We start from the raw sequence: 27,713 nt of genomic DNA on the forward strand, positions 1-27,713 counted from the left end.
TGCGGGTTGTGAAGGCGCAGGTAGAGAGATCCTCACTTCCTGGTTAAAGATGGCGGATGAGAATGAGACAGCACCGCAGCAGGAGAAAGAAACTGAGATAGAAGTGGATCACGGACACTGCAGTAACTGTGAAAATGAAGAGCATCACTCTGATGATGGGTGAGCGTGCATGCATTTTATTGTTCGCTTGTAAATATGAAATACTCTTCCACAAGGCCCGAAAAGACGGGGCCCCTGTTCAACTAGGCTGTGGCACGCTAACAACATATCAGCCCGCCCCTTGGTGCTACGCTATTGGGTCATTGCCTTGATTGACGGACGGATCTCTAAGACGATTGGCTCAGACGCCGTCAATCAAACAAAAGGACTGTTCCAAATGACCAGTTCTATACGCTCATTGGCATTTATGTGAGAGGTTTAACAGCCTCGCTACAATTTTTGGTTTGGTAGAAAACAAGTAAGCTATTACGTTTAAAGTCGCTTTTACATGTCCTGTTCAACAATAAACTGACCGACATTAAAAAATAAACCGCTAAATCGCTTTCAAACTCGGTATGCAGGCCTTTATGAGGTTGTTAGTAGTATGGATTTGCTGTCGCTAACCGATTGCTTGACGTGATCTAGTTAGCTTGACCGCTGCTAGTAGCAAGTGGGGCATCCTTAAACATTTTTATCACCCTGCTTTCGGTTCGCCCTCGCTCTCAGGTGTCTTGTCTTCACCGATGCTGCCCGAGTTTCACTTTCAGTACCGAAGAGCTCCTTGGTTTCACCAAAGTCCCTCTGCTCCACTGACAGAGACTCATTAACCAGCTTCTCGTCCAGCTACATGTCCCTCAAGGTCACTACACGCACCGGCTAGAATAAATTAGGCAACAGAGAGGGAAATATTACGTTTTTTATTATTATAACGAAGTAATGGCAGTATGCCGAAGATCACGTAACACGAATAAACAATGTTTGCGTCATAAGACACGTTCTGTTGTGGCTCATATACAAATAAGGGTCCCTCGTTTATCTCAAAACTTTACAAGCAAAACCATTCATTTCATGCACTGGTCAATTGAATGTGGAAAGAAAACATCCAAAAATACAAATTAAAATGTTTATCACACTTTATCTTTTTTGCATTTGTTGATTTCAATTACAATGCATGTAACCGTCCGTTTTTGCAAAATGAGTTTTATGCATTGAGCCAGAAATCTCCATTTCAGTTACCATTTTCAGTAAACTTTCCATTTTTATTTCTATCTATATTATAAAGCTTTTTACACAGCAGATTTATAGCACCTATAGCACCTGATTTATATAACATTATATTTATAGAAATATAGTGGGTTCAATATTTTTTAACAATATTTTCTGATTTATGAAGTGATAAAAAAAAATAGATATCTAAAATCCCCTCTGTTAATTTAAATTAAATCCAAATTTCAGCTATTTTTTTATTGTTCCTCCCTGCATTAAAATGATATAAAAATTACATGTTATCTTTGGGCTGCCTAATGTGGTTTGCTGTTTTTCATCTGGTCATAATTGGATCTCAACCTAACCGTCTTTCCAAAAGACTTCCAAAACCAGCCAAAAGACTACCCCGACCAGACTAGGACAGTTTCAATCACATTAGACGCACATCATTTAAAACTACTATACTGTTGTCCATGGGTGGTTGGTTATGATTTGACTTTTTTAACTTTTGTTAGTGTGTAATGTTGCTGTTAGAGCATAAAAACCGTCAGCAAAGCTACGACACTCAAAGTTCAATTCAAAGGGAGATATTTTCTTTTAAAGAAATCGGGCCAACAAAAAAAGGCTGGTAGGGGCTACAACGAGCTCTGAGGCCATTGCATGTTTTTTAGGGAGGGGCTTCATAGAACCAGGAACTGAACAGACCTTTTTTGACAAGAACGGAAACATCGGTGTAGAATAAAGATAAAATATGTCAAAATAACACGTTATATAATGAGGAGTGAACACATGTTACGCTGCACCCCATAAACACAATCAAGCCTTTGAAAAAAAGCTGCTCAGCCGCCCCTTTAAGAGGACATCCTCCACTGCAGCTTATATTTATTGAAGCTGTATAAAGATAAAGAAGAGAAGCCCCTCTTACAGGGATAAACAGCTGTCAGAGGAATAGTCACAGGCGTGCTTGTTTATCTGTCAGTCTTTTTCATATAGCCCACCTCCCCTCGCACACACAAAGCATGCTTTTTCTGCAGGTCATGTGATAGACCATCTGTCCCCCATTAACAAATGTAGCTCAGCTCTGTCACCTCTCTCCTTTCGTGGGCATTAAAAGGATTAGTATCTGTAAGTCGTCCCATTCCAGCTCTAGCACTGGTGCAGGGCTCGGCTCTTGTGTCTGTGTAGTTTAAGCATGGAGGGACATTAGTGTTATATGTTAGGTTTATCTCCTTTCCTTTTAAGCTCAGATTCGGCTTCATTCAAATCTCTAAATATTTTCTTCCAGATATCTATCAAAATATCTTCTATTTTAATTTTAAAACGGCATGTAAAAGATGGCATTAAGTACATTTTCCTGTTTATATATTAGTAATATCAAAATCAAATCCAGCATATAAGATTTGTTGTACACTAGTGAGGGGTTGTCATCCTTAAATACTGCTGATTGCATCATTAACAGTGACGATTCTATTGAGATGTTGCCATCCGCTGCGGTTAGTGCTGAGTGGACATAACCTCTCACTATATCTGCCCATGTCAACTGAGTTCATGTGACCCGCAGGGAGAAGGGGGACACAGGTGCCAAGAAGAAGAAAAAGAGACAGAAGAAAAAGAACAAAGACAAGTCTGGAGGAAAGGATGCAGCACAGGATCCGCTGGCCAAAGTGAGCATGTTTGTATGGCTCTGTGTGTTTAACACGAGATTGTTTACATCTAGATTACCTTTGCCTTCTTGTATTTCAGCTTTAGCAGTATCAGCCTGAAATTTAATATTGATACATGACTACTTAATTATAAAGGGGAAAAAAATCTTTACAAGGGCTGTCCCAAATTCTTTGTGTACTCATGTAGAGTTAAAATATTTTTAATTATACCTATATTTTAGTGCAGGAAATACTTAAATGCCATAATATTCTTTGAAGTTTTAATTACTACCTGATAATAATACACCATGACATTGTATTTTTGTAAGTGGTTAATTAATTTTTTCCCATTTTCACTTGTCTTCGTCTCTTCATAAGGTAAACTCCCTCCCTGCGGATAAGTTACAGGAGATTCAGAAGGCCATTGAGCTGTTTTCAGTGGGACAGGGTCCAGCTAAAACCATGGAGGAGGCCACACGGCGCAGTTATCAGTTCTGGGACACTCAGCCTGTTCCTAAACTTGGTATTGATCATTTGTGCCACTATACTCACAGCATGTTTTTTTTTTTTTTTTTTTTTTTTTTTAATTCAATATTAAAAGTAATTCGCTTTCATTTTAATACTTATCCCTTGGTCTGACATCACTTATTTCTTTTTAGTAATGCTGATTTTTTTTAGCAGTTTTCTTGAGAATCATGACTTGTGGCACAGTGTAGACTGATGATACTGTGTGAAATTGAAGTTTTTGGTGAATTGCCTGATGACAGAAGTCTGATTCTGCTGTTTGTTTGTTTGTTTGTAGGAGAGACTGTGACATCACATGGCTGCATTGAGCCGGATAAAGATAGCATACGAGAGGAGCCCTACAGCCTCCCGCAGGGCTTCAGCTGGGACACTCTTGATCTGGGAAACCCTGCAGTGGTATGTAATGCAAACCACTAAATTTTCCATTCGATATCTTATACCGGACACAACTCAGTCTTAAAGCTGTTTTCTGTTTCCTCTCTTTCTCTCTCTGAACTGAAAGAGTTGTACACTCTCCTGAACGAGAACTATGTGGAGGATGATGATAACATGTTTCGTTTCGATTACTCTCCTGAATTTCTGCTCTGGTAAGAATGTTGGCTTGGAAAGTCAAGTGGGTGTTTTTTTTGTTTTGTTTAGTTTTTTTTGTATTTGAAGGCTATTTTTATTTTTATCTAAAAGTTAACTGAAATTTGTCCTCGTCTCTCAGTTTTGCTGTACTCTGTTTCTGTCTCAGGGCTCTGCGTCCTCCAGGCTGGTTGCCTCAGTGGCACTGTGGAGTGAGAGTGGACTCTAATCATAAGCTAGTTGGTTTCATCAGTGCCATTCCAGCCAACATCCGCATCTATGAAATGTAAGTGTTTCTTCATAATGGTTTAAAGGGGTCCTATTATGCTTTTTTACAAAGTCTTGATTTTGTTTTTTTTTATTTAAAGTGTCTTGATTTTGTTTTGGGGGTGTACTAGAACATTCATGCTTGGTTGTTTCTAAAAATAAATTATATTTCACATAATTTACATTTTAAAACCACCCTCCCCACCATCCCACAAAAAACTTCATTATTACTTCTTTTTATGAAGAACCCCCTTCCGAAAAACGAAATGTTGCGATTGGTTAGCTGTCCCAGTGCGTTGTGATTGGCGAACAGCTTAGGCGGTGTTTCAGTACTGCCACGCCCCTTGCTCCGTCTTTCAACAAAACCTTTTTGGCGAAACCGGCACTGTACTCCCTCATGTTCTGGAAGCTGTCCTCAGTAAAATGCCCAGCACACATTAGCAAATTGGGGTTCTAATGCTCAGGAATTAATTGGAGTTAAAAATAATCATCTGCTTTCGGAAGCCCAAACAAAGACGTTTGGGCACGGGAGGTGAAAAAAAAAACGTGTTTCTTAAGGCGGTCGCACACCGGACCATAAGTGCAGCGCAGAGTCGCTTTGCGCCATGTCTTCAAAATTCGAACACATTATTTTCTATGAGTGTATGCACACCGGCGGCACCGTTGGGCATCTGTCCACGGCACCCAGCTATATCGTGTTGTATTTGTTGTAAGAATGGATCTAGATGTGGCGCTGCGGTTCTTGTCTGGTGTGCGACCGACTTTAGAAATAGCTACAGCAGCTCTTCTTCTTCGTTTTCTCTGATGCACTAACTCTGCTGCAGCACTTCTTCTTCATCGTCGTCTTGTCTGATGCACTCAACCAAGCGTTCTAACCATGACCTCGCCCCTCCCCACCCCACAATCATTCGAATTACCGAAGGCGGGAATTATTTGAATATATTCTAATGGGCCGCTCGGTGACCTCACAAAACCCTAGAAAACAATGCTGTAGTCCCAATGAGCCTTCGTTGTAGTTCTTGAAAATAATTTTTTTTAAAAAAAAGAAAAGAAATATCTCCCTTTGGAGTGGACTTTGAGATTTGTAACTTTGTCGATCTTTTTTATGCCCAAACATAGACACTAAACACTGACTAAAAGTAAAAAAGCTTAATAGGACCCCTTTAAATGGACTAAAACCAGAAATACTTCAACTGTCCCTCTAGTGGCAGTAGCACTGAACTTTTAAATGTGTCATGAAGCAGCTATTATCCTCTGCTTATTCAACATGGGTAAAATGAATGATTGAAGGGATAGTTCTCCCAAAAAATTACAATTTTGTCTTTATTTACTCACACTTGTTGTTCCAAATCTGTATGCATTTTTTTCTTCTGTTGAGCACAAAAAAATAAATATTTTGAAGAATGTTGGTAATCTGTTGACGGTAGCCATTAGGGATGCCACAATTCTCAATATAATATTGAACCATCCACGGTTCAATACGCCTGCAGCGTCATAATTTTTATTAATTCTGTGATGCATATGTGACGTTTCGGTGCGAGGGCACCCTTGTATGATAATCCATGTGTTTCTCTAGTGTACAGAAGTGTGCAGGAGTTGGTTATTTATTTGATTATTTTTTTTCCAAAATTTTGCCATCAGAACCAAAGCAAACTGAAAACCGTGATTAAAAACTGAGGTATGTATGGAACCGTGGGATAACTGTATTGTTGCATCCCTAGTAGCAATTAACTTCCATATTATAAAGAAAAAAATACTGTGCTACCAATTTTAGTTACCAACATTTCTCAAAATGTCTTTTGTGTTCAACAGAAGGAAGAAACTCGTTCAGGTTTGGAACAACTCAAGGGGGTTTATATATTACCAGTACATCTGAGGTATATATATATATATATATATATATATAAAAATATATATATATATATATATATAAACTACCAGTACATCTGAGGGGAAAATAGGTCTTTGTAGGGCTAAACTAAATTATTTAATAAATTACTTAATAAAAACATTTTGAAAATTATTTATAACTGACCATTTTAAAGAAAGACTTAAAAGATTAATGACCATTGTAACCAATCAGAGACATGTTTGTGCATGAATGTAACGGTGAATCTGAGGCTTTTAAATTATTCTTATGTAAATTAGAATGACTAAATCTAGCCACATTTTTCTCACATTGTGCAGCCTGAGAGTACTTTTGTTGATCACTCAGTTCTCTTGATGACCCATATCTGCTCTTCGATCCTCCCAGAGAGAAGATGATGGTGGAGATTAACTTCCTGTGTGTGCATAAGAAACTTCGCTCGAAACGAGTGGCTCCGGTACTCATCAGGGAGATCACGAGACGGGTCAACCTGGAGGGCATCTTTCAGGCTGTGTACACCGCGGGTGTGGTGCTGCCCAAACCAGTGGGCACCTGCAGGTAAGACGCACATCTGCACTCTTTTAATATGTACAGGTGCCTCTGTGTAGAGATAAAGGTAGCATTAGATGGGCTCTTTGGTGGCAGGTGTTGCTGAGCCTCTATCTCCTTCTTCTTAAACCAAATGACCTTACTCCAGGGGGTGCATTTGATTTTTAAATATGCCTTATTATGCCACATTCAAATCTCATAAAAAAGTTTTTTTGTTTTTTTTCTTTTTCCCTCTTTCTTGTCACTGGAGAGGTTCGGCCACACTGTTTTTATGGATGTACATTTAAAAAACGTTTTCATTAACTGATGACATGTAATATTTATATACCAATTAATTTTAGATTTGAGTAAATTTTGAAGTGAAATAATACTTTTATTCAGCAAGGATGTTTTAAATAGATTTAAAAGTGACAGTAAAGAAATTTATGATGTTACAAAAGATTATTATTATTATTATTTTTTTTTTTTTTCAAATAAATGCTATTCTTTTGAACTTTGTTTATTAGTTATATTCTCGTATCGATCATGTGACACTAGAGTAATGGCTGCTGACAATTCAGCTGTGCCCTCAAGATTAAATTAAAAATATTTTCAGATAGAAAACAGTTATTTTAGATTTTAATAATATTTCACAATATTTACTATTTTAACTGTGTTTTTGGTCAAATAGATGTAGTCTTGGTGAGCATATAAGACTTCTTTCAAAAACAAAACAATTGTACCAACCCCAGACTTTTATAAGGAAGCATATATGCTTAATTTCCCATAACAATTAAAATCAATTAAAATAAAATGCTACAGTGCTTTATTTTGTAATAACTAATGACTCTGATTAATCCAGTCTGATGTCATGAAGTAACAATTGCCACATGTCTGTTTGTGTGCTACTGTTACCTTAATATAGGGATAAATAATACAGAGTTGAGTGTTAGACATAATGCATTGTTATGCCTAACTATTTTTATTTTTTGGAAATCACTGTTTAACACTAATTGCCTTGCTTATTTGTATTGTAGATACTGGCACCGGTCCTTGAACCCACGAAAGCTGATTGAGGTGAAGTTCTCTCACCTGAGTCGAAACATGACTATGCAACGCACCATGAAGCTCTACCGACTGCCAGAGGTGTGTGCCAGCCTGCTTCTCTGGGTAACATCTGGGAAGTTTCCTCTTTTCCGCGTTTTCTTATGGCATGTTTCTTTCCTGTAGGCTCCTAAGACTTCAGGCCTAAGGCCGATGACTGTAAAGGATGTGCCAGCAGTTCACCGCCTGCTGAATGAATACCTGAGTCTGTTTAACCTGGTTCCCGTCATGAGCCCTGAGGAGGTCCAACACTGGCTGCTTCCTCAGGAGAACATCATTGACACCTTTGTAGTGGAGGTATTACACTCCCTGAACCCTAAAAATACACAGCATATATCATCCTAGTGGTATCAAACATGAAAGTTTTTCAGAAATAAAAATAGACAATCGGGTTATTTCTGTAAAATATATTTGACGTGAATTGCATTTCCTTTATATCACTGTAGAATTCAGATGGGAAGTTGACTGACTTCCTGAGTTTCTACACTCTGCCGTCCACCATCATGAACCATCCTGTGCATCACAGTCTGAAGGCAGCGTATTCCTTCTATAACGTACACACCACCACCAACCTGCTGGACCTGATGGGAGACGCTCTTATCCTTGCCAAGTCGGTCAGTCAGTGAAAGCTGTTGATTTTTATTATCAATTTCATTGATTAATTAGCCATAATATGAGTTTACTTTGCTATAGTTTTGGTGTAAATTTATCCCTAGAAGTGAACTACAATTTTGCTCATTTGGAAAAGCCTCTCAAAAATGAATTCATGTTATTCTAGCAGAAAAGCACCATAGGCAAACCTGCGTTTATTTAGACAAACATCAGTTTGAAGTGTGTATTGGGCAGGAGTTAGAACATTAAACTATGAGCCGATTTATTAAAGCTTTCCTTGTGACATTCCCCCCCCAGAAAGGATTTGATGTCTTTAATGCACTGGACCTAATGGAGAACAAAACATTTTTGGAGAAGCTCAAGTTTGGCATTGGAGATGGAAACCTGCAGTATTACCTCTACAATTGGAAATGTCCCAGCATGGGGTCAGAAAAGGTACAGGTTTTCAGATGTCATACACATGATTGAATTTTCCTAAAAGATTCAAATCAGTCGGTTTCAGTCAGAGTCAAGTGAAATTCATTGGCTTATAGTCGTAAGTTAGCATTGACATTGCTAAGTTCATACACTAGGTGGCCATAGTGCTTCACAATCTGGCACCCAAAGCACCTACAGTAATGGCCAAAAGTATTGGTAGTGACATAAATTTTGTGTTTTGCAAAGTTTGAGTCTTGGCAATTTTCCATTTCTATTAAAGGTATGAGACAAAAGTCTTTTGAATATTTATTTTCCTGCAGGAAAAGGTCTACATTCATACAGTCATTCAGGGTTGGCTGTATAATTGCAGCCAAGAGAAAACATCCAAACTCAACATTTATACCTTTGATCTCATCCAGTCATAATGCATATACAACATATATGTCCATTTAAGGTGCCTAGCTATGTCCTCCAGATATGAAGGTAAAATGATGTCAAAAAGATTTTCATACGCAGGGTAATATTTGTGGAAGTGTATATAAGACTTCAAGCATAAATTAAATTTACGTGCACAAGAGAAGTTTTGTAAAGGTGTAAATCACATTTCAAGCATAAGAAAAAAATATTTGCAGCATTTTACTGTTACACGTAAGTGTAATTCATGTATTGTGAAACTGCAGCTTCATGCTAAAGCAAAATAAATATGATCTGCATGCTTCTGACTTCCATTTTCCCACGCTTACACCTTTGGCCCTTTTTTTTTTTTTTTTTTTTTTTGCCAAAAGGCAGTCAAGTTTACTTGGCTATAGAAAACTTGAAGCTGCAAAGCTTGAAGTTGCAAAGCTGCAAAGCTTCTCTTGTGCATGCAAATTTCTAAGAATTTAATGCAAATCATTTTCTAAGTAGCCAGGACATCTAAGAAACTAAAGTAACATTTCTGCTTCACACACGTACACATAGATTTCCTGTTATCTCTCAGCTCATCGAAAACTCAAGCATACTGAAGCAAACGGAGACAATCTAAAGAACACTCTTTAGTACAGTGAAGCAAATAATACAGAAAATAAAATTTCCTCCACAGTTTGCTGCTTAAGCTGTTGTGGTGTTCATTTACATTGTTTCTAGATTATTGTGTAGAGTGATCAGATGGTTTTTTTTTTTTTTTTTTTTTGATCTTGACACAAAATGACCAGCTAACATTAATTGACTAATAATATCAGCAGCACATGTGAAAGTGTGAATGAGTACTAGTCTGGTGAAATCACTATCATACGAAATAGATTATAAGAGCAGACTGATTGCTATAAAAGGAAGCACTTCCAATCATTGTTCTTGATAGCAATAGTTACCTCCTACCTCCTGGTTAAATCCTAGAAGTTCAATATACAGTTTACTGCTATAATTATTATTATTATCCTTATGCTATTATGCTATATAATTATATAGCTGCTATAATTAATTAATTTTTTTTTTTTTAAGGTGGGCTTGGTTCTACAGTGACCTGTTCCACCATCCATAATCTATGTCTTGCATGACAGCGAGGCTGATTTATGACATCACGCACTGACCACCTGACAGATGCTACCAATGGACTTTCTGCTTCAGGAAGAAGAATTCACCGCCCATTTTTAAGTTTGAACTTTGAACTTTTGGACCTGCACTACTAATTTCTCTCTCTCTCTTTCTCTTATCCCTCATTCTTCTTATTCTCTCTCTGCACATGGACCTAAAGCCATTGTAATTACCATCATCAGAGATGAGGAACCTTAATCTGTTATGATTGTTAACAACGGTGCGCGTGCACACACACACACACACACACACATACAAACACACACATGCTCATAGGTAACACCAGACAAGCTCATGATGAACCCTGATGCATAAGTGTTGCGCTGTTCACATCGATAGGTTCAACTCATTCAGTATAACATGATTTTACTCTCCCTATCCAATGGGAAGTGCTTTTTGCAAAAATAAATAAATAAATAAATAAATGGATGAAAATGTTTATTTCTTCAATGTTTTAGAAAAGACCAGACAATAATCAAAGACACATGAAAATTCCTAGAGGAAAAAAAAAACAGCTAATGAGATAATAAAACCCCCAAGTGGATATGACAAGGGCTGCTGTCATTCTCTTCTTCACACATCTTAAACTGTTGCCATGGAAACAATGCTTCTTTCTTTTGACAAACTTTGACCAACTGATGGGTGCGGTACTTGGTGAACGAGATGTTTTTGTCCTGGTTTTGCTTTGTCATTTCTTGTAATCTGTCCTCTAATCAGTTTATTGCTTATGTGTCTCTAACTGCCTGTGATCCCCTTTCACTGTATTGCCAACAGAGAGCACTATGCTTTCCATAAACAAGGAACAAGAGAAATACCATTTAAGATCCACAAGTTGACAGTGGTTGGATCTACAGTGTATACCTGGCAGATTTGGGAGCGGGGGTCATCATAAATTACCATTAATGTTGAAAACAGTTTTGATTGTGGTGGGTTAGGGAGCTGAAAAACAGTTAAGAATGAATGTGGTGATTTGTGTCATGGATGATAGATTTTGCCTGCTCATAAAGTTGTACAGCTCTATAAGGATTGGAGAAGATCCTGAGTGTACTGTAACTCTTATCTATCAAGTGACTTCATCTGTCCAACAAATGGAAGAGGATTTACATACCAAATCAGTACAGTTTTATGAGTAACTGGCAGTATCTATTTAAAGTTGTGGTTTTCTTGAACGTAATTTGAGGAAACAGGCTGTGGAAAATACAATGGAAGCAACTGAAAACGGGTTTTTAGGTTTTTATGATGGAATGAAAGCACAACGTATTAATGTTTTTTTTTTTTTTTTTGTGCTAAATAAAAAGTAGCAGCTGCTGTGAAAGGTTGGGTTTTGGTTCGTCATTTTGTCTGACATTTTCACATGTGGTAGATCATCATAAACTCTGCACAAACTGTTATTTCCTCTGCACGTGCTGTTAGTTCTTGGTGTAGGAAATTTTAAGTTAAGCCACCACCAAAATCAGTCTAACCTCAATGAGGTTATCAGCATGCTTTGTTCTGTTAATCTACAACAATCATGAAACATTAAATATTACAGTTTAGTCTTGTAGATGTGTTGCTTATAGACCCTAGAATCAGACTGCCTGATTGATCGAATTCTGCAACATACACTTCAGTTCAAAAGTCTGGAGTGTGTACTTTGTTTTGAAAGTTTCTTTGAGGCTGTGTAATGTAATTTATTCCTTTGAATATTTATTACTCCAGTCTTCAGAGTCACGTGATCCTTCAGAAATCATTCTAATATGCTGATTTGCTGCTCAAGAAACATTTCTTACCATCAATGTTGAAAACAATTTTACTGCTTAATATTTTTGTGGAAATGGTGATATTTATTTTGTTTCCTTGATGAATAGAAAACTCAAAAGAACAGCATTTATTTGAAATAGAAATCTCTTGGAACATTACAAATGTCACATTTACTGTCACATTCCTAAACATGCTTTATGATGTGCAAATTTGTTACGAGGATATGTATTTACTATTACTTTTGGATTCTTAGAATTGTGCTTATTAACTGCATGTGAATGCTAAATGTCTTTTTGACTGTCACTGCTCAGTTCTTTAGGTGAAGCTTGTGTATGTGACTGTAGAATGAAGGGGTTTGCACTCTGTCCCACAAATTCAGACCCAGAGCAGGAAATGGTGATACTTGAAAGCTTAGCGTGGTCTCAGCTGAATCACATTGACAGAATTAGACAAGAAATTAGATGCCCATATGTGTTTATAGGTGATATTAATATATTATTTTCAAAACAGATTAACATCTAACTACTGACAAAAGCTATTAATTGTCATCTGCTCACTGGTTTCTAACAGGAAGTGAGACATGTTAAAGGGGTCATATGATGTGATTTCATTTTTTCCTTTCTCTTTGGAGTGTTACAAGCTCTTGGTGCATAAAGAAGATCTGTAAAGTTGCAAAGACTAAAGTCTCAAATCCAAAAAGATATTCTTTATAAAAGTTAAGAGTCAACCACACCCTTCTAAAAAACAGCTAGTTCTAACACGCCCCACATCTCTACGTCACGATGTGGGAAGATTTGCATAATGCCGCTCAAATGTTAACCCAAAGAAAGAAGGTGTAACATTTATTCTCGCTGTTGCCACCGCTGACATGTTGTGGAGTCGCTGTGGTTTGCTGTGAAAGCAAAGCTACTTTTTTTGGCCTTCCAAAAGAGGACACAACTAGAAATCAGTGGTTAAGTTATATTTACAGCACTGTTCCGGAACAGTTCAACCCAAATATTCAGTTGTGTGCTGCACATTTTTACGGAGGACTGTTTCCTGTGAGAGTAGCCTACAATGATGTTGTCTGTTTCTATAAAGTGGGGCAGTTTCAACTTTGCAAGGACAGTTTAGTGCTTCTTACTCACAGCCTGTAAGTACGTTTACATATGTAAAGGATTTGCCACTGATGATTCAAACGCAAGTTTTGAGCTTTTCTCTTCTCTTAGTTACCTCTAAGTTATACCTAGCTTGTTAGCAGGCTAAGGCACACGTGTGCTGTTACAACAAGAGGTTATCACTGCATCAGCAAGTAGGCCCACCATAACTAATTTTAAACAAAGCAGCATACAGATCTTAATATATACAGGTCTTAATATGCCCATCATCGACTTAACCACAGGCTCTTCAGCACAATGGTAACTTCAAGAATGGTGTAGAGTGAGGGAAAGCATGGTGGTTAACCATTGGGATTACAAGAATCTTGCAAAAGAGTAACATTTGAGCGTGGAAGTATCACTTATTGGCCATTGTGCTAAATGTCTTGTGTTTTTTTTTTTTTAAACGTGCTGCTGTTTCAACATTAGTGTTTCTAATAAATGTTCCTCATTTCATACGCAAAAGAATCATTGTGTTGCCTTGGTAATAGAAACGCATGTTTTTTAAAAAATATACCACAAGGAGAAATGAAACTTGAATAATAATAGACAGAACATACTTTTGCATTACAGTGGTCAGAGGCGTCTTGCGCAGTAGTAGATTTTTGAGCCAAGTGAATTTTGAATGCAGCTTCCAAAAATTTGCCGCTTAATATTTTCTATATTAAATACAGTTTGAATACAATCACACCAGTATGATTAGATCGTTCAGCTGCTAAATTGAAATCTGCGTTCGCTGGCTGGTGCTGGGCCAGAGACAGAAGCGTTTGCAGAGCTCTGCATCATAACCAATCACACACGATGCTGTTGAGCTTATGAATGCAATGACCAGTCAGAGGTGTTCAGATGAGTCATCGCTAAAATGCCGGTGTTTTCTTCACTCGCTCGCTGACTGAATAACTCTTTCTGGCGAATTCTCTCATCAGAAACAACAAAGTGCAAATATGTGTACGAATCTGTAAGATATTAGTTTCACAGTGTAAACGGCTTCAGTGATTTTGTTAATCATTTTTTTATTATTTGTAACATAACAAATACCTAATATATCCATTCAGAATAAAACGCAAGAACATCAACAGACATATAATCAATTTACATAATGAGAGAGAAAAAAAGTTTAAAGGTAGTAAAAATTCGCATTAACTTGCAATGGTACATTCACATTAAATATAAACTCAGTCGTATGAAAAATATGTTATGGCATGACACCCATATCTGTTAATTAAGCAACAGACAGGTTTTTTATGCATATTACATTATTAGGTTACTTTGATCATCGCCCACTATAGATTATAATCTATTAAGGTGAGAATTAAGATATTTCATGATAATTCAGTTTGAAAAAAATAAAAAAATAAAAAAATAAATAACTCGTGCCCCCTCAAAAATACTTAGTGCATGACCCCCCTGATAGTGGTATTGTAGTGGTTGCAGACTGGTAAATTGTTGGATTTCTCCAAAAAAAAACAAAAAAAAAAATAATCATTCCTTTATAATCTATGATTTTTATATATATATATATATATATATATATATATATATATATATATATATATATATATATATATATATATATATATATATATAATGTGTTAAGAATAAAACTGCAGATGAAAACTGTATACCCTAAACATCTAATAGTCTGACCGGAAATGATAACAGGAAATGACAAAAGGAAAGTGTGACACTGAACCCCTCATACTGATTTCAATCAGAGCAGTTCTCTATTTGAAAATCAGCAGTTCACAAAATGGCTGAAAATATTTATATAAATACTCCCATGCGGCATAATCCAGGATCAGCAGTGAAAGATCAAAGTAAGTTAATTTTTTCCTCCATAATTTTATCTTTTATTGTAATTAGAGTAACTGAATGTGCATAGAAAAATCAGATACATGTTTCAGAAACATTGCTACATGAGACTAACATAGTATTCTTTCTGTTTGTAATTTGCTTTAGTGTTCTCTAAATACATTTTATATGCTATCTGTTTTTCTTTCTCTTCATATGTAACACTTAACAACATTATTCACGTTTCGAGTTTGAGTTCATAAAACTTTTACACTTCAGAGGTCGTCTTTTTTAAGAATATATTGCAATTGTGTGTAACGATGATTACCTCAGCGGACTCATGACATGACCCTGTGGAACCCCATATTTATAAAATGACTATTGACAATGTTAGGTCAACCACAATAACCTGCAATCTGCCTGACAGAAAATGCTTTAAATATGTATGACCTTAAACTGTGTTGATTTGTTTTGAAGGCTATTCGTTTCTGTAATAATAGTGTCTTTTCAGATAAGAAGTGTGTTCTCAATAAGAGGGATGGTGTCTATTTGGTGGTCCTTCTCTCTGTTCTCCTCTTTTTGTCTCTGCTGGCTACTGCAGTGTTGGCTCACCTGTGTGAGTGTCCTAACATTTAAATTGTATTTCTACATGTTGTGTTAGCAGTGTGTATTGGTTTCTCTATTTTATGCTTCACAGATTACACCAGTAACACAAATCAGTTAATAGGATGTGAGCCAGTGAAAAACAACTCAAATCTAGGTTTGTAAACCCCATTTTCTTATTTTATCATAAATAAATGTTTCATTTCTAATTAATTTATCATATAAATTCATTGATTAAATAATTGGTTGACTCTTTAAACATTTATTTTAAATACTATAACACAACCGCAGAAGTCAACAAGCCATCACTTCCCTGTTCTTATAAAGGTATGTCACTGCCTTTCAACATATTTGGAATGTACAAGGTTTACTCTATGTTCCAGTTAATATACAGTACAGTATATGATTTGTATATGGACCGTTCTAAAGAACTGGTCAGAGTTGGAGAGTCTTTGGTAACACTTTACAATAAGGTTCCATTACTAGTTAATGTTAGTTAATGTATTAACATTTTTTTATGCATTAACGTATATTGTATTAACACGAACAAACAATGAACAATACATTTATTACAGTATTTATTAATCTTTGTTAATGTTAGTTAATGAAAATGCAGTCATTCAATGATCATGTTAATTCACAGTGCATTATCTAATGTTAACAAGCACAACTTTTGATTTTAATAATGCATTAGTAAATATTGAAATATATTAACATTAACTAAGATTAATAAATGCTGTAGAAGTATTGTTCATGTGAACTAAAGTAGTTAACTAATGGATCTTATTGTAATAGAGTAGAATAGTAGAATAGTAAGTTTTACAGAGTCTTTTCCCACCAATTTAGTATGTATGCAAAATGTAGGTTACACTTTATTAATATTATCATATCCCATAAACTGCCAAATAAATAACAGTGTCAAGGTCCAGGAAAGTATGAAAAGCATCGTCAGAATAGTCCTTCTGCCATCAGTGATTCAATCGTAACATTATGAAGCGATGAGAATACTTTTTGTACACGAAGAAAACAAAAATAGTAACGACTTTATTCAACAATTCCTCTCCTCTGTGTCTCTCCAAATCAGCGTAGCGCCATTTTGGCAAATCTGAGCAGTACGCAGGCGCGGCTGCGTACTGTGGCGCGGCTGAATTGCCAAAATGGCGCTATGCTGATTTGGAGAGATTGCTATATGATTCGGGTTGCTATATATTTTCTAACTGATCCGGATTACAGTTTTCGTAAACCAGACTATCAAAACCACCTAAAATCCCATACATTTTCATTGAGGGGGTGAAAACTTTTATACAGTAAGACTTATGATGCATTTAAGCTGTCTTTTGCTATAGCAAATTTTATCAACTCACAACTGAAAAGAAAAAAAAAACCTGCTAAAACCAGCCTTAACTGATTGGCTGCTATTGCTGGTCTCCCGAGCTGGTTTTAAAGTGGTTTTAGCCACTTTTTTAGCAGGTCAGGCTGGTCTTAGCTAGTTTTTAGCTGTTTTTTTAGCTGGTTTTAGCTGTATTAGCATAGAAACATGCTAGCAACATGCTAGTAACTTGCTAATCATGTTAGAAGCATGCTAATAAAATGCTAGTAACTTGCTTATCATGTTAACATGCTAGTAACTTGATAAACGTGCTAGAAACATGCTAGCACCATGCTAGTAACATGTTAATCATGCTAGAATCATGCTAGCAACATGCTAGTAACTTGCTAATCATGTTAGAAACATGCTAACAAAATGCTAGTAACTAGCCAATTATGCTAAGAACGTGCTATTAACATGTTAATCATGCTAGAAATGTGCTAGTAACTTTGCTAATCATGCCAGGAAAATGCAAACACCATGCTAGTAATGTGCTAATCATGCTAGAAACATTCTAGCAACTTGTTAAACATGCTAGCATCATGCTAGTAATATGCTAATCATGCTATAATCATGCTAGCAACATGCTAATAATTTGTTAATCATGATAACAACATGCTAGTAACTTGTTAAACATGCCAGCATTATGCTAGAATCATGCTAGTAACTTGTCATGTCGACAACATGCTTATAATGCTAATAACTTGCTAATCATGCTAGAAACATGCTAACAACATTCTAGTAACTTGGTAATCATGCTACCACATGCTAATCATGCTAGAGACATGCTGGTAACTTGCTAATCACGCTAACAACATGCTAGTAACAGCAACACCCTAGAAACCCTAGCAACCACTCTGAGTACCCTAGCAACCACATAGCAACACCTTAGCAATCAACCCAGCAACCTCCTCAGCTATCCTAGTAACCACATAGCAACATCCTATCAACCACCAAGAATACCCTAACAACTGCATAGCATCTTCTTAGCAACCACCCTAAATAGCCTGGCAACCGCATAGCAACAACCTAGTAACCACCCTGAGTCCCCTTACAACTGCCTAGCAACACCTTAGCAACTAGGGATGGGAGATGCCACTTATTTTGTTTTTAATATGAAACCGATACTTTTAATGGCCAGTATCAACAATATTGATACAGATTCAAACTTTTAAATTATTACATTTATTATATTATTTAATTACTTAGTGTACAATGGGTAATAATACCCACTTAACTTTATATTAGAAATGCATTTTTACATTCAATATGCCTTAATTGCGCCTAATTAGGTTTTAATTTACACATGGTTAAAATATGATTACTGTAGTGGTATCCATGGAAATCTACAAATACTACAGTTAAACCATGGTCACTTTAGGAAAACCATGGTTCGTTTTCATAAGGGACTGCCAGTAATAGACTGTTGCATGCATAAAATGCAACCTTTTTATTCAGAGAATGTATGATTTATATTTACAATACAGAATAGAGCATGATCAATATGAACTTTTAATGTTCAAATTTAAATAAATGTACTGCACAAACTAGGCTACAATTTCAATTTGTTTACTGTCAAATAACTCAGATATATATGTTTTTTTTCTGGGCTGCTGTTCTCCAAAACATCAATGCTTTCTTGTGATAGCCTAAAATTAAAATAAATTAAAAGTGGTTAAGAAGATTAAGCGAGTGCAGATCCCTTACTAGAATATGATGTTGCGGATTGATCTACGCACGCAAGACTAAAGTTGAGCGCAGTGAATTTTATTTTTTCATGAAATAACACCCAGACAATTGTGCTTAATTGCAGAAAAAAATATGTTTAGTAGTGACGTTCCTTAAAGTTACAAACAGATTTTTAGACTTTTGAACACATTTACCTCAAAATGATGGGAACAATCTACTTACCATTTAGCCATGAGAGAGAGGGACACAGGAATAATTCCTGATCATAAATGTAGGGGTGTACTTAAAATCAGCCTCAGCCAATGGACTAAAACATACACTGTTTCGGTAGATATATGAAAATGCATGATAATATATATATATATATATATATATATATATATATATATATATATATATATATTATATATATATATATATATATATATATATATATATATATATATATATATTAATACAGTTAATACAGAATCATCTTTCACTCCAGGTTTGCCAGAGAAGTGGGTCCAGGACAAGGGGAGATTCTATGTTTTCTGCAGTGATACAAAGGACTGGAACAGCAGCAGACAACGCTGTCAGGATCTGGGTGGAGACCTGGTCATCATCAACAGCAGTGAGGAGCAGGTGCATATAGAGAAATATAATATTATCATAATATATTATTAAATTATTTGTGGTTTTGTTAAAGCTATATTGCTTCTAGCTTTAGGTAGTTTTATTTATTTATTTTTACCGCAAATGTACTGTGGCTAGAATTTACACACTGAAGGGAGGATCTGACCCATATGTAGGCACCAAAAAAAAATATGCAAACACTTTATCAGCCACACTGCAACAATCAGTTGCCCATTATACCAAACCTTGGGTTGCATTGTACATAATCAGTTATTAAAGTCATATTGTCTTTTCAGGAATTTCTTGCTCAGCAAATAGTCACTTTTAACGCATTGGTGCTACACTGGATCGGCCTGACTGACCACCAGACTGAGGGAGTATGGCTTTGGGTGGACAACACCCCCCTAAACAACAACGTCTCGTAAGTACCATTTAATTTCAACATCTGATGTTCTTAGCCTCTTTGTTAGTTGGCACAAGTTATCTAAGGACCATATGGATTTTTGATACTGCCCTGACACTTGTTTTGTCCTGTCAGATGGTGGATCTTCCCTCCTGACGATGATGATATACATGATCCCATGGGTGAAGACTGTGCTGTAATAAATGGATACGTAAAAGGAGAAAAATGGGGAGATATTTCTTGCTTGAAAACGCAAAGAAGCATTTGTGAGGTTCCATGTTCTTGATCATTAGTACTACAGTAGCTACACTCTTACAAATAAAGGTTTCAAAAAGGGGGTTTTCACAGTGATTTCATAGATAAACCATTGCTGGTCCCCCAAAGAACCTTTCAGTAAACATTTTTTAAAAGAACCATTTTTAGTGTGAAGAACATTATAGTATAATAATCTAAACAACCCTTTTCCACTGTTAAGAACCTTTTGTGGAATGGTAAGATTTGGATGTCAAAGGTTCTTTTGACACTTTATGACTTTCAATATCACTGTTATATATATATAAAGTGTACTGTATACAATACAGTTAAGAAAGATTTATATTCTTTATTTTGTAATTATTGTTCGCAGCATCGGCCATTTGTGCATATACAACATGAAGGAAGAAATAAAAAGACATGAGTGAACATACAATGGATACAGCACTAAGTGAATGTGTGATTATATGGTTTTGTCAAATGGATCATATTCTTTATACATTCTAAAGCCTCCATCCACCTTATTTTGCATTACGGAAGTAAACTTCTGATTCATCAGCCCCTATACGTAAATAACTAAAAATGACAAAGTGCTACAAACCAGTGTGTTAATAATTATGACAATACATTAAAATAATATCAACATCAAAAAGCAATATCAGAATCAGAATGAGCTTTATTGCCAGGTATGTTTACACATACAAGGAATTTGATTTCGAGACAGAAGCTTCTGCAGTGCAACAGAATGACAGTGACAGAACAAAAAACACATAATAAAAAATATAAAAATACAAATAAGTAGGTAAGGAATAACAATACACAAACTGACAATTGTATGTGCAGGTATATTACAATAGGCAGTTTTGTATGTACAGGTATATTATGTGCAAATTTTAAGTGTAGACTAAGTATGTGTGTTAGATAAATAAGTGAATGTGTGTATAAATAGTGTTGTGTGTTTCACAGTTATTATCAAGTGTTCATTAGATGGATTGCCTGAGGGAAGAAACTGTTCCTGTGTCTGGTCGTTCTGTTGCTCAGAGCTCTGTAGTGTCGACCAGATGGCAACAGTTCGAAGAGGAAGTGTGCTGGATGTGAGGGGTCCAGAGTGATTTTGCCTGCCCTCTTGCTCACTCTGGATAAGTACAGTTCTTGAACAGAAGGGAGGGTTGTACCGATGATTCTCTCAGCAGTCCGGACTACCCTCTCTAGTCTTCTGAGGCCAGATTTGGTAGCTGAGCTGAACCAGACAGTTACTGAAGTGCAGAGGACGGATTCAATGATGGCAGAGTAGAACTGTTTTTGTTAACTGCTCTTGTGGTAGGTTGAATTTCCTCAGCTGGCGAAGGAAGTACAACCTCTGATGGGCCTGAATGGAGTCAATGTGAATGTCCCACTTCAGGTCCTGAGAGATAGTGGTGCCAAGGAGCCTAAATGACTCCACTGCAGCCACAGTGCTGTTCATGATGGTGAGTGGGGGGAGTGCAGGGGGTTTCTCCTGAAGTCCACAATCATCTCCACTGTTTTGAGCGTGTTCAGCTCCAGGTTGTTGAGACTGCACCAGACAGCCAGCTCTTTAACCTCCTGTCTGTAAGCAGACTCGTCACCGTCCTGAATGAGACCGATGAGTGTGGTGTCATCTGCAAACTTCAGAAGCTTGACAGAGGGGTCTTTAGATGTGCAATCATTAGTGTACAGGGAGAAGAGCAGTGGGGAGAGAACGCAGCCCTGGGGAGCTCCAGTGTTGATTATACGGGTGCTGGATGTGTATTTTCCCAGCCTCACTAGTCTGTCAGGAAGCTGTTGATCCACTCACAGACGGACGTGGGCATGGAGAGCTGAGTTAGTTTGGGCAGGAGAAGGTTTGGGATGATAGTGTTAAAGGCCGAGCTGAAGTCCACAAACAGGATCCTCACATAAGTCCCTGGTCTGTCTAGATGTTGCAGAACATAATGCAGTCCAATGTTTAATGCATCGTCCACAGACCTGTTTGCTCTGTAGGCAAACTGAAGAGGATCCAGTAAGGGTCCGGTAATGTCTTCCGGTGGGCCAGCACCAGTTTTTCAAATGACTTCATGACCACAGACGTTAGAGCCACAGGCCTGTAGTCATTTAGTCCTGTAATTTTGGATTTTTTTGGGATGGAGATGATGGTGGAGCGTTTGAAGCATGAAGGGACTTCGCACAGCTCCAGTGATCTGTTGAAGATCTGTGTGGAAGATGGGGGCCAGCTGGTCAGCACACGATTTCAGACAGACTGATGTGTAATACAATCTGGGCCTGGTGCTTTTTCCTTTTCTGCTTCCGGAAGACCTGGCGCACCTCCTCTTCGCTGATTTAAATTGCAGGTGTGGGGGAGAGGGGGGTTGCAGAAGGTGTGGATGGTGTGAGCGGTTGTGTGGAGAGGTGTTCAGGGCAGGTTGGGTTGCAGGAGGTGTTGGATGGTCTCACACATGGCGGTTGTGTGGAGAGGTGTTCAGGGCAGGTTTACCTTCTTTTTCAAACATCATAACGAGCGGATGAAAGCCTCACACATGTAGAGGCCCATCTCCAGCTATGACTCTCAGGGTGGTTGAGACAGTTGAGGAGGTGGATGGTGTGTGCTTGCCAGGGTGGGCAAATGTTCATGATTGGGTGGCCCAGGCCCCCTGTGAATCTTGGCCTTATGATTGATACTTACCTGATTGTATAATTTATGTCTTCAGCAGAACAGATTTGGAGAAATTTACATTGCGTCATTTGCTCACCAATGAATACACTGTTGCTGATAAAAGCTGATCAGCTGTTGGATTGTCATTTTGACGGCACCCATTCACTGCAGATGATCCATTAGTGAGCAAGTGATGTGATTCCATGTTTCTCCAAATCCATTCAGATGAAGACACAAACTCATCTACATCTTGGGGGGCCTTTAAGAAGTAGTAGGAATTTTTTTACTAATACATGTCCATGTGACATGTCTCTATGCTGGGAAATCTTTGCTGATTTTGAGAAAGTAACAGCAAGAAGAAACACATTGTTTTTGATATTTAAAAACAAGTATTTACTGATCTAAAACATGCCAATTTTATATTTAATACTTTATTTTTAAGAAAACAGAGTTATTTGAGGAAGACCTATGTTTACTGTAAAAACATTGATTGATTGATTGATTGATTGATTGATTGATTGATTGATTGATTGATTGATCGATTGATCAGTCGTTTTTATTCCAACTCACACTAACAGGTACCAGCAGAATAAAATAAGAGTGCAAACACATTTAGGTACAGTCTGTTTGTTTCCAGCCCTCATTACAATAAGAATGACATGATCCAGTCTGACGCTTTTATTTATTTTTTTAATGACTGAGCAGTCAGAACTAGCACAAGGCAGTAGTTGTCTATAAAAAATGATTCTTCATCCCACCCGCTTGCTCAATTTACCCCGAAGCTTCTGGTTCAACTCTACCTACAATCACCTTTTTGAAAAAAAAAAAAGTCCTTTAACCCTGAACTAAATAACTGTACTGTACATGGTGACAAGTAACCTACATATTGTTGAATGTAGATTGTGTTTTAAGGGTATGTATGTCTAAAGGTCTAAAGGTATGTGGTTGCTGCTGCCTTATCACCTTCACTTCTATATGTGTGAAATGTGAACAGCAAGAAGCTCCCCTTCAGGTCAGTAAGAGAGCGACAATAAAGAAAGCCATGTTTCTTTCCATTGTAATAGACTGCATCAGTATTAAATTAGAGTAAGGTCAAATTAGATATTAAATTAGATCAACATTTCATCAGTTAGGTAAAACAATGTGTCATTCACTGTTTGAGATGATGCCCCAAACAACTAATAACCAACTGACAGGAAATGATGACAGGAAATGTCAATGCTTAAGTAGTTAAACCCCTACAGTGAGAATACATCACCAGATCTTCTCTTCATTTCTCACATATTTGCAAAAGATGCCTGAAGCTATTTATTCAAACACAATTCCAAGATCCATCTCAAGATCAGCACATAAACATGAAAGTAAGTGTTTTTTTTTGTTTGTTTGTTTGTTTGTTTTTGTTTTTTATAAATTGCTTCAACAGTTTCATTTCAGTTTTTAAATGTTATTTTATTTTTTCTTTTAGATAGAAATTGTTTCGTTGATCCTATCTCTATGGTGGTTTTTCTCTCTGTTCTCCTCCTCCTGTCTCTGCTGGCTAATGCGGTGTTGGCTCACCTGTGTGAGTATCCTCATGTTTTACATGTACACTTTATGTGGCAGTGTGTTACATGTATAACACATTGTAATAATAATAATAATAATAATTATTATTATTCATTGATCATTATTGAAACAATCCACATATTTTTTTTTCTCACACGCCACATAATTTAATTTGAGGGTCAGTCATAATTTGTGTAAAACTGTTATATAATAATGTCCACATAACATTCACACTAGAATCTTGAAATGATTTGTGTTTATTCCGCTGTTTGTTCAGATTATCACGATTTTTATTTATTTATTTTCTTTTTCCTGTTGAACATCTTTCTCTCTGAACTTTTTATTGTTCATTTGGCGTCTAAATTGGGGGAAAGTCTCTAATTTGGTCTCAGCTTTTAATCTCTCATATATTTTTATACAATGCATACTACATATACAAAATGTAAGTTCAAAACAGAAGTCTTTTTTAATTTGTATTACAGATTATAGCAATGGCATAGACTGGCTAGTAAGTTGTGAGCCAGTAAGGAGCTGTTCAGATCAAGGTAGACAAACTCCTCATCTTCTCCATTTACATGACAATACAGATAGTAATACTGTGTTCATTTAGAATTTTTTTTATAACTATGTTTATTTCTATGCTAGATGTTGACCACAATGCTCAAATCAAACAGTTCCTTCACAAGGATATGGAAAACAGGTCCCAAGCCCATCACTGTCCTCAAAAAAGCAAGTCAATTTTTTTTTCATGTCAGTATAAAGAAGAGCATATATTATAAAGCATTACCATAAAACACCATAATACAAATTAATGACAAGCACAGTGACATTAAACATTAAGGCATTTTCATGTAAGATTTCCCAGAGAAGTGGGTCCAGGACAAGGGCAGATTCTATGTGTTCTCCATTGATGTCAAGGACTGGAACAGCAGCAGACAACGCTGTCAGGATCTGGGTGGAGACCTGGTCATCATCAACAGCAACGAGGAGCAGGTTTACATATAGGCTAATATGATTATTAGAAAAATCTCATATGTGCAATGGATATAATTAATGAAGCATATTAAACAAATCTCTATTTTGTAGAAATTTCTAGCAAAACAAATACACGCTATTGGCACACAAACATTATATTGGATTGGTCTGACTGATAGTCACACGGAAGGTGTATGGCTGTGGGTGGATGATACCAAGAATCATCTTAAGCAAGTATTCATTTAAATGTCTGTTGATACATGTATCTGAAAATTCTGTTTGGAAGCCATTTAGATAAACTAAACATCTCATCAATTATTCATTCACTTATTTTTAAACTATTAATTTTTTATTTGTCAGTTTCTGGGCAATGCCTCCTGATGATCACAAATCAGCTGACAATCCTTTGGGTGAAGATTGTGTTGTGTTGAATGGACGAATGTTCGAGGCACTGTGGGGAGATGTTTTTTGCTTGAGGACAGAGAGAAGCATTTGTGAAATTCCATGTTCTTAATAAATATTTACTTGATAAAAAGTTTCTGTTTGTCATTTACACACCCATAGGAAGTGACATGTGCTTTCTGCAAGCCCCCATATACACTGATAAAAATGATTTTGTGGTGAACTAAATACAAAATACAAGTTATATTAACTAACTTACTTTTTACATACATATTTAATTCACTACCCAACAAAAATGACCCATTCATACTCAAACACTATTCACTGATTGTTACCGTCATTGTGTATGGTGTACCAAGTATTGAGGTGTCTGTGTTTATTTGGATAATATATTTATACTGTTCGGGCATATTATCTTAAAAGGATAACAATACTTAAGTTTTACTTAAAATACATGAGTGCAGAAATTAAATGAATCTTACTTATTGTTTTTTTTTCAGTGCATTAATTTACTTTAATTTAACAGCTTTTTTTTTTTTACAGCGATAAGCGTTACTTAAGTAAAATTTACAAACAAAGAGTCAATAAAATTTACTGGGAATTCTCAAGTAAACTTAACTTAAAAATGTATATTTAAAGCTACTAATAATTATGTTTAGGCTTTTACTTGTCAAATTTTTGTAAATTAACTAGTTTTCTGAGTGAAAATTGTTTCCAAGCCTTTTTCAAGTAAATCCTTCTCCACATTTTTTTCAGTGTAGTAATGTACAAAAAAGATTATTAGGGATAGTTCACCCAAAAATGAAAATTCTGTCATTAATTACTTGCCCTCTTAAATTAAGATATTTCTGATGAAATCCGAGAGCTTGATAGCCCGTGACATCAGTGGTTCAACCTTAATTTTATCAGTAAATGTATTTCAACATGTCACATTTGTTATTTCAAAAATATCTGAAAATGTATTTTTGATATCAATATCATTTCTGATATCTAAAATGGCCTTCTTACTATAATCACATTCATGATATCAGAAATGAACATTGTCACTAGTGACAATCAAGTTATTGATATCAAAAATTAATATTTAATTATCAATATAATTGTTGATATCAAGAATAGCCATTTGCACTAGTAACAATGCAATTACTGAAATCAATTTCTGATATGTAAAATTAGAATTTCAACTAGAAGAAATCAATTCTTGATATCAACAATTGAATTCGAATGGCAGCCTAGTGAAAATACAATTACAGATTAGAGGTCGACTGATATGGGTTTTTTACTGGCCAATGCCGATATTTAGAAATCAGGGAAGCCGATGGGCGATATATGATGCCGATTTTTTTTTTTTTAGCAGATATTTTTGGCCGATTTTTTTTTTTTTTTTTTTTATCTCATAAAAGTGAGTTTGAGCAAATTATTATTGCAGGGTACAAGATAGTAGTAGTAGTAGCAGCCCAATTTAGAGTAATGATACATGGCTCAAAACTTAAGCACCTTCTCAAAACAGTTCTGAAGCACGCTTTTTGTTTATGTTTATCCTGTTTGTGGACTTTAGTTCAGCTTTCAACACCATCATCCCAACAGCCCTCCAGACCAAACTGACCCAGCTCTCTGTAGCTCTATCTGTCAGTGGATCACCAGCTGACAGATAGGCAACAGCTAGTGAGACTGGGGAAATTCATGTCAAACAGCTGCTCCACCAACACTGGTGCCCCTCAGGGATGTGTTCTCTTCTCACTGCTCTTCTCTCTGTACACCAGTGACTGCACCTCTAAAAACCCCTCTGTCAAGCTCCTGAAGTTTGCAGACGACAGTACAGTCATCGGCCTCATCCAGGACGGTGACAAGTCTGCTTACAGACAAAAGGTTGAGCAGATGGCTGTCTGGTGCAGTCTTAACAATCTTGAGCTGAACACTCTCAAAACAGTGGAGATGATTGTGGACTTAAGCGGAAACCCCCCCGCACTCCCCCCACTCACCATCATGAACAGCACTGTGGCTGCAGTGGAGTCATTCAGATTCCTGGGAACCACCATCTCTCAGGACCTGAAGTGGGACAATCACATTGACTCCATTGTTAAAAAGGCCCAACAAAGGTTGTGTACTTTCTTCGCCAGCTGAGGAAGTTTAACCTGCCACAGGAGCTGCTGAAACAGTTCTACTCAGCCGTTATTGAGTCTGTCCTGTGCACTTCAATAACTGTCTGGTTTGGTTCAGCTTCAAAATCAGTCATCAGAAGACTACAGAGAACAG

The 27,713-nt window shown here is 36.6% G+C and overlaps 3 protein-coding genes across 5 annotated transcripts; all 3 read left to right on the plus strand.

The window, feature by feature from the left end:
- The first annotated feature begins 6 nt into the window (after positions 1-6).
- On the plus strand, positions 7-10,836 carry nmt1a (N-myristoyltransferase 1a). The gene is made up of 12 exons (XM_042721517.1): positions 7-159; positions 2,747-2,849; positions 3,207-3,351; positions 3,631-3,749; positions 3,849-3,940; positions 4,090-4,206; positions 6,442-6,612; positions 7,620-7,728; positions 7,813-7,983; positions 8,133-8,300; positions 8,596-8,733; positions 10,195-10,836. The coding sequence occupies exons 1-12, from the start codon at positions 50-52 to the stop codon at positions 10,213-10,215; spliced, it is 1,464 nt and encodes a 487-aa protein (XP_042577451.1). The 5' UTR covers positions 7-49; the 3' UTR covers positions 10,216-10,836.
- Positions 10,837-14,851: 4,015 nt separating this feature from the next.
- LOC109094840 (C-type lectin domain family 17, member A-like) lies at positions 14,852-20,332 on the plus strand. 2 transcript variants are annotated; one of them, XM_042721591.1, is made up of 7 exons: positions 14,852-14,980; positions 15,466-15,570; positions 15,652-15,714; positions 15,849-15,884; positions 19,103-19,239; positions 19,527-19,651; positions 19,769-20,332. In XM_042721591.1, the coding sequence occupies exons 1-7, from the start codon at positions 14,914-14,916 to the stop codon at positions 19,917-19,919; spliced, it is 684 nt and encodes a 227-aa protein (XP_042577525.1). In that variant the 5' UTR covers positions 14,852-14,913; the 3' UTR covers positions 19,920-20,332. The 2 variants fall into 2 exon arrangements, with proteins under 2 accessions (XP_042577525.1, XP_042577530.1); XM_042721596.1 differs by lacking the exon at positions 15,466-15,570 and having other exon boundaries at positions 14,875-14,980.
- A 2,755-nt stretch (positions 20,333-23,087) lies between these two features.
- On the plus strand, positions 23,088-25,584 carry LOC109095538 (C-type lectin domain family 17, member A-like). 2 transcript variants are annotated; one of them, XM_019109258.2, is made up of 7 exons: positions 23,088-23,896; positions 24,001-24,096; positions 24,563-24,625; positions 24,726-24,809; positions 24,937-25,073; positions 25,167-25,289; positions 25,416-25,544. In XM_019109258.2, the coding sequence occupies exons 1-7, from the start codon at positions 23,830-23,832 to the stop codon at positions 25,434-25,436; spliced, it is 591 nt and encodes a 196-aa protein (XP_018964803.2). In that variant the 5' UTR covers positions 23,088-23,829; the 3' UTR covers positions 25,437-25,544. The 2 variants fall into 2 exon arrangements, with proteins under 2 accessions (XP_018964803.2, XP_018964802.2); XM_019109257.2 differs by having other exon boundaries at positions 23,089-23,896; positions 25,167-25,285; positions 25,416-25,584.
- Positions 25,585-27,713: the final 2,129 nt, after the last annotated feature.

Source organism: Cyprinus carpio, chromosome A3, assembly GCF_018340385.1.
Source record: "Cyprinus carpio isolate SPL01 chromosome A3, ASM1834038v1, whole genome shotgun sequence".
In the NCBI taxonomy this organism is placed as follows: Eukaryota; Metazoa; Chordata; class Actinopteri; order Cypriniformes; family Cyprinidae; genus Cyprinus; species Cyprinus carpio.

Bases quoted from the DNA above. Each gene is read 5' to 3' on its own strand.
- nmt1a (XM_042721517.1), top strand. From the start codon at position 50: ATGGCGGATGAGAATGAGACAGCACCGCAGCAGGAGAAAGAAACTGAG. The intron at 3,352-3,630 runs GTATTGATCATT...GTTTGTTTGTAG, and splicing joins TCAGCCTGTTCCTAAACTTG to GAGAGACTGTGACATCACAT. The intron at 3,941-4,089 runs GTAAGAATGTTG...TTTCTGTCTCAG, and splicing joins TCTCCTGAATTTCTGCTCTG to GGCTCTGCGTCCTCCAGGCT.
- LOC109094840 (XM_042721591.1), top strand. From the start codon at position 14,914: ATGGCTGAAAATATTTATATAAATACTCCCATGCGGCATAATCCAGGA. The intron at 15,571-15,651 runs GTGAGTGTCCTA...TATGCTTCACAG, and splicing joins TGCAGTGTTGGCTCACCTGT to ATTACACCAGTAACACAAAT. The intron at 19,240-19,526 runs GTGCATATAGAG...TTGTCTTTTCAG, and splicing joins TCAACAGCAGTGAGGAGCAG to GAATTTCTTGCTCAGCAAAT.
- LOC109095538 (XM_019109257.2), top strand. From the start codon at position 23,830: ATGCCTGAAGCTATTTATTCAAACACAATTCCAAGATCCATCTCAAGA. The intron at 24,626-24,725 runs GTAGACAAACTC...TTTCTATGCTAG, and splicing joins AAGGAGCTGTTCAGATCAAG to ATGTTGACCACAATGCTCAA. The intron at 24,810-24,936 runs GCAAGTCAATTT...TTTTCATGTAAG, and splicing joins CCATCACTGTCCTCAAAAAA to ATTTCCCAGAGAAGTGGGTC.